The sequence below is a fragment of the Rhinolophus hipposideros genome (assembly GCF_964194185.1).
Source record: "Rhinolophus hipposideros genome assembly, chromosome: 2".
Taxonomy (NCBI): domain Eukaryota; kingdom Metazoa; phylum Chordata; class Mammalia; order Chiroptera; family Rhinolophidae; genus Rhinolophus; species Rhinolophus hipposideros.
In genome coordinates, this window is record NC_138048.1 from 46,427,015 (window position 1) to 46,439,105 (window position 12,091).

Here is a 12,091-nt window from a genome sequence, read left to right on the forward strand (position 1 = left end):
CAAAATTTAGATTTGTCCAAGATAGGGCATTTCCAGCTGTGATTATTCAGTAGTCCCGTAATATTCTTCAAATACTTTCTAGCATCTTACACGCAACTAGAATGTCTTCTAGCTAAATTAACAAGAAGAAGCAGTCAGAGTTACAGCTGTGAGGCACATCTGGAGGATATTTCCTAGTACCATTCCATCTTGTCATAACCTTGAATTTAAGGAGGACAGGAACTGAGAGGGAGTAAATGAGTTTGTCCATGTTTTTCTAAAGTATTTTGCTTCATGCTCCAGGTCGAGGTCTCCCAGCAGGACAAGCTGAGGTAGAGATGATAGAACGTGCCCGGGAGAAGAGAGCTTGGGAAGCCACTCTTCCCTCTCTGAGTGACGCCTCCCAGGCTGAGAAGAGGAGGAGGATGATAAATGCGATGGAGAGGAAGGAGTGGGCCTTCAGAGAGCAGGAGATTGAAAAGTAGGTTCTCCATCACCCAGACAACTGCTCCTGCACAATGGAAGTAATGTTAATACTTTGTATCTGTAAAGCATTTTCCCAAATGTATAGGTTTAAAAATAATCCTCAGCCTATAGAGATAGGAAATTGGGTTTCTGGCTCTTCCAGGAATAATGACACTGTAATTTTCTCTCCATTAATATAAAAATGTACCGTGCCCTCCTTGTGTGTGAAGTTCAGCGTGGAACCCAGATCTGAGCAATTCCTCAATGCACCTCTGATTCTTCTCTTTCCTTTTTTCTTTAGTATCTGGTCTAGACTGTCACAGAATCCCACTGAGTTTTGCAAACTGTCTTTCAAACTGTCCCTTTCTGTTCCTTCCCAGTGCCACCATCCCTTCTTTATAGGCATCAAACAGCCTCCTAGCTGATCCTCTCTTATTCCCCTGATACCAGATTCACAGTAAGCACACCTGGAGTTCTCGCTATAGCTATTGAGGCATTTTCTATTTAAAAGCCAAATTGTGGAATTTTTCAATTAAGAGATGAGCTCACGGCGCATAAATAACCATATGCTTAGGTACTTCTGGTTGAGTTTTCAGTCACGTTCATTGATGTATTTTCAGTGATTGAGGTCGTCTCTGGAATATGTAGAAATGATGAGAACCAAAAAATGACAACTTCCTAGCAGGAGAGAAGGGAAGAGGTCTCACGGAGGTTGTCCTTTGTTCCAAGCCGGGCAGAGGCACTTTGCTGCTGGGAGCAAAGCTGCTGAGGTTGCTAACCGTGTTGCTTACATACAAGAATGTTAGGGACAAAGAGGGTCAGGGACTAAGTGTGGTTCTGAATTCAAAATATGTTTATCTTTTTGCAACACCTTCTGATGAGCCCTGAATTGGGACTGTGTGATGTTTCGGTAAAAGCTTGCAATTTTGTAGAAAATAGTGTTTGGAGCAAAGTAGGTATCAGATATTCAATCCTGTCTGCAGAAATTTAAACTTATTGCTGCAATTTGGAGAAGTATATTCTTGTCACAAGGACATCAAAAATATCAAAAATAAATCTGGCCAGAATGAAGTCATTATCTGAGAAATTGAGTACTTTTGTTCAACTGAGGGTAATTTTGATAAACGTGTTTTGAGTCCCTCCTCTGTGCGCGGCTCTGTGCTGTGAGTTGGGGAAACTGGGATGAATAGGAAACTGCTATGTATTCCCTGACATGGCTCCTTATGGTCCACTGGGGTGGGGGAAGGGAGGGTGGGTGGGCATGATGCAAAAGACCTTCACACCAGCAACTCTCAGGAAGGGTCTGTCAAGTGGTGTGCTGCCCTATCCCCAAAGCGCTAGGGGAACCCAGGAGAGGGGACAATCAGTTCTGTTTGAGGTGCTCGGAGATTTGGGAAAACTACTGAGAGAAGGTAGCCTCTGAGCTGGGGGTTGCAGAGTAAGTAAGGAACCATCAGGTTTCACAGATAATGTGATAATATCAGTGATGATGATGATGATATTAATATAGCATGTAACGCATATAGAGTGCGTACTATGTGCTGGAACCAAGTTTCAGTAATTCTCCAAGTGTGGTCCAAAGACCAGCAGCGTCAGCATTATCTGGGAACTCGTTAGAAATGCGAATTCTCAGGCTCCATCCCAGACCTGCTGAATCAGGCGTCCGGGCGCAGCAATCTGTCCTAACAAGCCCTTCGATTATCTGATACATGCGCAAGTTCAAGAACTCTGTTCTCGCACGTTGTATACATTAAATTATTTAATGCTTACAACAACCTAGCGGGATGGGTACTATTATTATGTCCGTTTCATGACATGAAATTGAGGTAAGTGATGAAGCTGAGAACTGAACCTAAGATTCCTAACTCTAGAGAGAAAGGTGACTCTTGCTGTGTGGCTTATTTTTAATAAATGCTTGCCTTGCCGTGTTCACTTGTCACTACTTCCCCACCCTCCATGCATATTCAGTTTGAGAAGCCCCAGCAGCGCGAGCTCTGTCTCTAGTCCTTTTGAGTCGAACATTCATCTCCCTCTGCTGAGGCCTCACTTCTCTGTTGTCCTCGTGACAAATCTTAATCCTTGTTTATCCTCCAGACGGCTGAGTTATGGCTTCCCTCAGAAAGCCTTCCCCACCAACCCGTTCCTCCCCCCTGACCTACTGGGACTAGCACTACACATAGATGCTCTGTCGTTTCTTTTTCCCACAGAAGTCTTTTCATTCTTCTGGTCTATTATTTATCTCCCTGTGTTGTAAATGTTGGTTTATATGCCTTCTCCACTGGAACAGTGCTTCTGGAAAGAAGGCATTTTATCTTGTTCATCATTATTTGTTCCCTGTGTGGCACATGGTGAGCACTTCATAAATATTTGGCAAATGAATGACTGATTACATGACTGTGTGAATTTTGAAGTAGGTGTAAAATGTTCAAATATCTATTTTAGGAGGGAAAATCTTGACAGCTACGGGGAACAAAGATTAGAAGGAGAAACTAGACTAGCAACTATATTCCAAGTTAGGAGAGAGATGACAAAAAACGTAAGCTAGGGAGTGGATGCAAGAAGGGTTTTAGAAGAGGAATCCTCAGAGGAAGGAAGGAGATGTAACGGGACACGTGGGTTTATGGGGGAACAAAGTGAGTGGGGTTTTTTGAGGTTTCCAGGGGATACCTGGAGATTCAGAGAGACAGAAATTCTGGTTCAGAAATATCTGGGCTAGATGTAAAGATTTTAAAGGCATTCGTGTATAGTTGTATACACATGAACAAGGTAACTCTGGGAGAACAAAATAAAGGTCAGGGGAAGGGAAACAAAAGTTGACTGAATACCTATATGTGCCAGTCACTGGCGTTTGCACATTTTACCACTTACGATGACATGCCACAACCTCCTTTTCTCTTCACTCCTCCCATTATTATACTTAGCCCTCCAGCAACCACTCAATCTGGAACTGTGCACGGACATCTTGTTGTTCATTTAGGCCCATCTGCCTAGAGAGCCCTTGTTTTGCCCATCACCTGGCACGCTCTTTGTCCATCAGAACTACACCCATACTTGTTCCTATCATTGAGAGACTCACTATTGAGTTGCTCCCCGCCGGCCCCCATTTGTCACACTTTTGCCAAAGTGGTGTTTTTAGAATACATGACTATGATACCAACCTAAAAAGAAGATCCTGTTTATGGCAGTTGTTCCCTTTCTAGTAGAACACCCTGTTTGAGATACCACACACTTACATTTTGTCATTTATTTGAAGACTACAGGAAATTCGCCTGGAAGTTCTAAAAGAGCTGCTGAAGAAACGTAACGAGAATCAAAATGAAGTGAACACGAAGCACTTGAATACCCAATGGTCTAAACTGCAGGAAGCAAAGGAGGCAAAATTGGCACAAATTCGACGTGCACATGTATCAGGTAATAGTGTAGCATGAACAATGAGGAGAATGGAAAAGTTGGCTTTGCTTTGGTTCTTTCACCAAACCTGGTTTAACTATGATATAATTCTTTTTTGGTCCTAGTGTTATTAAAAAGGCAAGGGACAGGAGATGAATTATTTCTTAATAGTAGGAGAGTGGAGGAAAATTCCTCACTAAGAATATCAAGTAATGATGTTCTAACAGGTAGTCAAGTTATTGACATTATGGGGTATGTATGTGTGTGGGTAGGTGTTTGGCTCCCATTTTCATGGACTGACGCCTTGGATAGAGAGTCCTGTTTCTCAACCTTTTTTTTCATTATTGCCCCCAAAAGAGACAGTGAGACATTGTTTTTCCTACTCGCCCTTTCCCATGAAGTTTTAATACCAGATATACTGTATATCTGTTTATTTACTGCAGGTGTATCTGTACTTTATACATTAAAAGAGGAGTCAGTGGAAGATTAAAAATGTCAATAAAAGTTTTAAATTAAAATTTAAAATAAAAAGTTTTAACTTATTACCATTGTCACTTAAATTTATAGTTAATTTGTTGAGTAACTTTTTTTTTATTTTTATTAGTTTCACCTGCACAAAACAAAGTAATACTTAGACATTTATCATTTATATCCCTCACACTGTGTCAAACCCCCTCCCCCATTCACTATCCCTCTGACATCGCACACAGCCATTATATTTCCACTGTCTCTATTCCTAATGCTGTGCTCCGCTTCTTGTAAGTATATATATATATATATATATATATATATATATATATATATATAAACATACATATATACGTTTATATAATGTTTATATATACATATATATATGTATATATATATGTATATATATGTATATATATAAACTTGTAGTTGACATTCATTATTGCTCAGCTTCAACTTCAGGTGTACAGTGCAGTGATCAGGCATCTACATCATCCCTGAGGTGGTCTCCCTAATGAGACAAGTGTGTTGAGTAACTTTTAATGTAATTTATTTACTTACAAAATTGTAATGTGTCAATTATGTATGTAAATTAGAAATCTATAGACATAATAATAGCAATATAATCACATTTAAAAATCATACAAAATTGTCATTTTTCTAGCAAAAGTCAATTACAAAAAATTAATTCCTTAAAAATTGTTTTTACTGAACTGAACTTTTAACTTTTTTTTTTCTTTTCTTTTTTTTTTAAATTAATTTTATTGGGGTGACAATTGTTAGTAAATTTACATAGATTTCAGGTGTACAATTCTGTATTACATCGTCTATAAATCCCATTGCGTGTTCACCACCCAGAGTCAGTTCTCCTTCCATCACCATATATTTGATCCTCTTTACCCTCATCACCCACCCCCCACCCCCTTACCCTCTGGTAACCACTAAATTATTGTCTGTGTCTATGTTCTTTTCTTTTTTGATGTGAGAAAATAACTTTTAATAGCTGATAGGTAGGCATGTAGATATTGTCAGCATTTTTTTTCTTTTCAATACTTGACATATTCTAATTTATTCTGGAGTTAGCCAAGATGAACAGGGCTTGTTGAAGAACCTGTAGTCTTCCCTCTCTTTTAATTATTCTCCTAGGAGAGAGTAAGTCCCTTAGACTCCAATGAACATGTATTTCTTCAGTTACTTTGAGTTTCTTTCATTCATTTAACAAACTTTTATCGAATGTCTCTTCTTGGCCCAGAACCTGAAATGCTTTTATATAGGATTTTTGACGAGTACCCGTTGAGGACACTAGTTGATCCAGCTTCTGTCACTCCCGTCTGTCTCATGGCCATCTGGGTTACACCCATGATAGACTTTGTTTTCAGTGTTACATTAGGGCTGCATTGAGTTGTCTTCATGAAATTCATTCAGTTCAGTAGCTTCCCTGGGAATAAAATTAGGACTGGTCCGCTTTTCTGCATTTGGATCATTCAGAACAATATTTTGGAGATAGTCATCGAGGTATGTTGTATTTTAGCAATCAGAAAACTTGTGGGAAAGAGAAAGAATGTAGAAGGGAAGTTGGAGAGAAGAAATATCATCAAGGATTATTCTGATTATGCATCACAGGTCTATGGACCTCTATCTCGCCTTGGTCGTTTCCCAGACAACAACTCAGAGGACTTTGTGGTAAAAAACCACTATCTCGACACCTATGAAGGTAAGTAATTTATATCATTACAAGTCTAGTATAAGAGGAATATCTTAGAAATACAAATTAAATATATACTTTATATGTATCCTGGGGAGGAGAGTCTTCCTATATGAGCCTTGGTATGAGCAGTACTTTACATCTTTTATACTAGTGATTAAGATTGCGTATTGAGAATTAGCAATTGGTAACAAAATATACCTCAGTAAGATTAGCTAAACAAATATAAGAGTACATAATTCAACAGTGGTGAAAACAAAAGAAATATAAATTAAATATATAAAATACAGTAATTTAGATTAAAAGCTAAACAACAAATAAAAATATTTGCAAGAAATAGCAATTAACAGATTTAACTTTATTTATATGAGTTGATACAAACAAATAAAAACTATTAAGAGCCAAATAAACAGATGAATGCACTATACCACAGTTTATCAAGGAGTAAAGTCAAATAGATAATACACAGTTAAATATGTTTAAGGTCACTAATAATCAAAGTTATACAAAAACTGAAATAGAAAAAGCTTCTATAATGGGTTATGAAGCAAACAAGAAATATATCATGAAATCAGTCCTTTAAGAAGAAATGGCAGAAAACTAGTGGGCAAGGGGATAATTCATGAAGAGGGCTATCCCTGTTGTAAATTTCAAGCGAGGCTTATTGAAATCATTTAAATTTCAGTTGACAAGTTGAAGCATCACGTGGCCTAGACCACGAGTTGATTCTTACACTGTTGAACATGTAGCCCTGGCTGACCGTCTCCAGGGCAGAGTACGATGACTTGATGTACATCCACCTTTTACCCGTGGTGCCGTGTATCATATGATCATCAATTTTCTGTGGATTCTTATTGTGGAATTTATTTTTTTGTAAGGCAGTGTTTTCATCTTAGCATTCATTTCTCGTTTTGCAGTCTAAGTCACAAAGAACATGAGTTAACTATATAGAAATTTGCTTTACACTTGGGGGACAATTCAATTATATGAGATACTCCTTATCAATAATTCTAAATGAGACTACTTGGCAAACAGCTACTAAAATTAACAATAGGCTTTCAAAATGCTAAATTTAAGCACCAGTTACTAAAAACATGTACTTCCTTCCCCTAGGGTTAGTCGAACTTGAGTCATGTCTCCCAGATTTTGTGACACAACCCCGAATCCGACCTCCAAAACCTAAAGTCGTTACCACCAAAGCTGGTTTTCTAAAGAGGGCAGCAAGGATGGACCATGAGTTGGAGGAGATTCATAAGGTATAACCCTTATCTGGAAAACAAGATGCTTTTGGTTGGACTTTTGCAGAGAAATACTTCACTCCAAAAATGGCACTTTGTCTTGGGCAGCATTGCCCAGTAGTTTTCAACACACCACCCTTCATTCTTTATCCTCTCTAGATTTTTCTCTTCTGAAGGTTGCTTGTGCACATTGTTGCTTGTGCACATTGAACCAATGTGTTTTTTTCCCCCTCAGATGAAACTGTAGGAAAACCTCTTGGAGGTTATTCTTCTGCAAATGGGAAGAATGCTACTTTCTAAAAGTGGTTCTGACTTTGGATCTACATAATAAAATTTGACACTCCATGAAGGTGTAGCAAGTTTCTAGTGTTAGGAATTACTGTTGGTTTTAATAGTGTAATAGGCCTCTTTTTCTCCCTTGTAGATTTGTTGCCAGGGCATCATCAAGAAAGGGATTCATCTACTTTAAAACTCTATCATCTACTTTAAAAGTCAACTAAATGAGAAAGTCTGATGGTCATCCCCGTGAACCACCTACACTGCCTCCACCAGCTGGGCTTTCTCTTTTGTTCATTGGACAATAGGTGTATAGACTTCGTGGTTTGTGATAGTGGTACCCAATCTTTAGCATGCATCAGAATCACCTGGAGGGCTTGTTAAAACACATGTTGCTGGGTCCCACCCCCCCAAAGTTCCTGATTCAGCAGGTCTGGGCTGGGGCTGGAGTATTTGCATTTTTTACAAGTTTCCAGGTGATGCTGATGCTGTAGGAACAACACTTTGACTCACTGATTTGTGACATACTCTCATCACTGATCCATGCATGTTTGTTTGTTCAGTTGGTTTTAATAATAGAATAAGAATCCGTGGGAGCCCCTACGCATGATAAAAATCGGTACCTTGACAATCATTTACATCCATCGATGTGGTTCTTTTCTACCTCGTTCCCCTGTCTCCATTTACCCGTTCTGAACTCTGTGTTCATCATTCTCTCACATTCTGTAAGTGTTTTGTAGATATTCTTTATTAGGGTATAGAAGTTCTCTTCTATTCTGATTTTCCTGAAGCTTTTAATCATGTGTTTGTGTTGAATTTTATCAAATGTTTTGTCTGTATTCATTGAGGTAATTATACATTTTTTTTAAAAAAATGATTGTATTAAGGAATATTTATAGATTTTTGGTTTTTTAAAAACAAATATTAATCTATCCTTGCATACCTGGGATGAGCCTAACTTTGTCAAGGTGTACTATCTTATTTTTAATACATTGTTCTATTTGATTTACTAATATGTTGGTCAGAAGTTGGATTCTATATTCATGAGTGAACTGGCCTTCTTATTTTTCTTTCTCATTTTGACTATATATGACATTGGTGTCAGAGTTATGCAGGTCTTCTGAAATAAACTGGGAGTATTCCTTCTTTTCTACTTTTGAAAAGAGTTTAAATAAGTTTGAGATGATCTGTTTTTTCAGCTTGGTAGAATATTCACATAAAATTATCTGAGACCGATGTTTTCTTCATGGGAAAAATTTTAACCAACCACTCCTGCAGTTTCCTTACAACCTTCAGAACTTTCTGCATTGTTTTGGTAAATTATAATTTCTTTGCATATACAATTTCACCTAACTTTCAAATGTTTTGGCGCATGGTTGTTGACAGTATTATTTTATGATCTTTTTAGTATTTATTTTATCTATAATCATGCATATTCATTTCATTCATAATATTATTTTTTTATACAATACTGTAGTATATTAAGTGTATGATAGCACATAATATTATTGATGTGTGCTTTAATTCTTTTTCCTTAATCAGTTTTACTGGATGCTTGTTTATTTTCTTGTTATTATTTTTCCAAACAATGAACTTTTGACTTTGTTGATTTCTCTGTTATACACATATTTTTCAATTACATTAATTCCCACTCATATTTACTATGTCTTTCTTTTTACTTTTGGGGGGAGTTGTTTTGTAGTTTTTTGCCTAACTTAAAGTAGACACATAGCTCATTAACTTTCAGGTACTCGTCAGTTTTATATAAGTATTTAAAGCTAAATATTTCCTTTAAAACACTAATTTTGATACATTCCATTAGTTTTGATGTATAGTATTTATCATTGTTGTTAAGATCTAATTTTTGAAAACATCTATTACGGTTTTTGAACCTGTGAGTGTTTAACTGTGTTTTTAAATTTCCAAATATGCAGGAATTTTAACTCATTTTCTAATTAACTTCTAACTCAATTGCTGTATGTTCAGGGATCCTAGTCTGTATGGTACTATTTTTTAAAATTTAGTGAGGCTTACTTTGTGAACTAGTATATATATTACATATAATGTAATCGAAGGCCACCTTCAAATAATACTGTAACTTCACATGTAGTGCAGGTACCTTCTAGCAGACTATTCCCAGTTCCTCCATACTGTCCCTGTGACATTGCTGTCATTCATCTCTCTGATCCATATGCTATAATCACCCAGTATGTTTCTGCTACCTTTCAGATCAATTTAAAATAAGAAAAAAGATTTTATTTTACCTCACTTATTCTTTCTTCACCACTCTTTCTGTCTATAATAATCCAAATTTCTGACCTATGTCATTTTTCTCCTGCCTGAAGAACTTGTTTTACCATTTATTATAGGGCAGTTCTGACGGCAGTGGACTTCTTTAGTTTTTGTTTGTCTCAGGAAGTCTTTATTTTTCCTTTACATTTTTTTTTTAGATATAATTCACATACCATAAAATTCACTCTTTTAAAGGATACAATTCAGTTGTTTTTACTATGCTCATAAGATTCTTCAACCATCACCACTGTGTAATTCCAGAACATTCTCATCATCCCCAAAAGAAACCCCGTACCCATTAGCAGTCATTCCCAATTACCCTTTCCCCCTAGCCCATGGAATGCACTAATCTTTCTTTTTTTGGATCTCACTATTCTGGACATAATATATACATGGTATCATACAATGTATGGCCTTTTGTGTCTGTCTTCTTTCATACCACGTGATGTTTTCAAAGTTCATCCATGTTCTAGCATGTCTCAGTACTTCCTTAGTTTTTGTGGCTACATACTATTCTCTTTCATGGATATACCACATTTTGTGTATCTATTTGAGTTGTTCCTACTTTTTGTCTGTTATAAATAATGCTGCTATGCACATTCATGTACATATTTTTGTGTGAACGTGTGTTTTTCGGTTCTCTTGAGTCTATATGTAGGAGTGGAATTGGTGGGTCACATGGTAACTCTGTTTTACTTTCTGTGGACCTGCCAGACTGTTTCAAAGTGGCTACACTATTTTACATTCCCACCAGCAATGTTTGAGGGTTCCAATTTCTCCATATCTTTGCCATCACTTGTTATCATCCTTTTTTTTAATTGACATCCTACTGTGTGCGAGGTGGTATATCATTGTGGTTTTGACATGCGTTTGTCTAATGATTAATGAGTTTTAGCATTTTTTATGTACTTATTGGTTATTTGTATGTCTTTTTTGGAGAAATGCCTATTCAGATCTTTTGCTCATTTTTTAATTAAGTTGTCTTTTTATTGTTTATTATAGTCATTATTTTTAATGTCTATTTATTATTCATTTGTAAGAGTTCTATATACATTCTGGAGACTATACCTTGATCAGATATATGATTTGCAAGTTTTTCTCCCATGCTGTGGGATGTCTTTTTACTTTCTTGATAGTATCTTTTGAAGAACAAAAGTTTTTAACTTTGATCTTTTCACTCTTGAACAATGATTTTACTAGGGGTAGAATTCTAGTTGGTGTGTTTTTTCTTTCACCACTTCAAAGGTTTCACTCCATTATCTGCTTGCATGCATGGTTTCTCACTAGAACTTTGCTATAATGTTTATCTTTGTTTCTAGTAGCAAAGGTGTGTTTTTCCTCTTGCTACTTTCAAAATTTTTTCTTTGTCTTTGGTTTTCTTCAATTTAAATATTATATGCCTGAGGTAGGTTTTTGTTTTGTTTTGTTTTTAGGTTTTTATCTTGCTTGGTTTTCTCTAAGCTTTCTGGATCTCTGGTTTGGTGTTTGTTACTAATTTTGGAACGTTTCCAGCCATTATTACTTCAAATATTTTGTTTTCTGCATTTTTTCTTTCTTCTCCTCTAGTATTCCAGTTGCACATATTATACCTTTTGATATTGTCTCATAGTTCTTAGATGTTTTGTTCTGTTTTTGTTTTGTTTGTTTGTTTGTTTTTTTTCTCTTTGCATTTCAGTTTGGGAAGTTTTTATCAGCCTGTTTTGAAGTTCTTCGATTCTTTCCTTGGCTGTGTCAAGTCTACTGATGAGCCCATTGAAGGCATTCTTCATTTCTGTCACTTAATGTTTTGATTTATAGCTTTTCCTTTTGATTATTTCTTAGAGTGTCTTTCTCTGTTTACATTACTCATCATTCTTGCATATTGTCTACCTTTTCCATTAGTTTCCTTAACATGTTAATTATAGTTATTTTAAATTTCTGTCTGATAATTCCAAATAATTCTGTGTCATATCTGAATCTGGTTCTGATGATTGCTTATCTCTTCAGACTCTGTTTTTTCTTCCCTTTTGTAATGCCTTTTGATTTTTTTGTTGATAGCCTAACATCTGTTATCAGGTAATAGGAAGTGAGGTAATTAGGCTGTGGTGTAGGGTTTATATTAATCTGGCTAGGATTTGGGCTGTGTTTCATGTTTGTTGTAGCTAATGGTACCAGAGTATTCACATTTCTTTTATTGCCCTTGTTTTTATCACCCCTCCTGGCTTTGGGATGAGATGCCATTAAATGAATCCTATCAGTTTGAAATATTAGTTTCAATTGAAGGGATTCAGTAAATATC

At 36.4% G+C, this 12,091-nt stretch overlaps 1 protein-coding gene across 1 annotated transcript in view; it reads left to right on the forward strand.

Annotated features, from left to right (window-relative positions):
- The window catches only part of CFAP91 (cilia and flagella associated protein 91), a 61,836-nt gene that overhangs the window by 22,157 nt on the left and 27,588 nt on the right, over positions 1 to 12,091 (forward strand). Inside the window, exons 7-10 of the mRNA XM_081066393.1 lie at positions 283 to 460; positions 3,698 to 3,855; positions 5,834 to 6,016; positions 7,121 to 7,263. Of these exons, the coding sequence (XP_080922519.1) occupies positions 283 to 460; positions 3,698 to 3,855; positions 5,834 to 6,016; positions 7,121 to 7,263 (662 nt within the window). The remainder of the gene's footprint in view (positions 1 to 282; positions 461 to 3,697; positions 3,856 to 5,833; positions 6,017 to 7,120; positions 7,264 to 12,091) is intronic.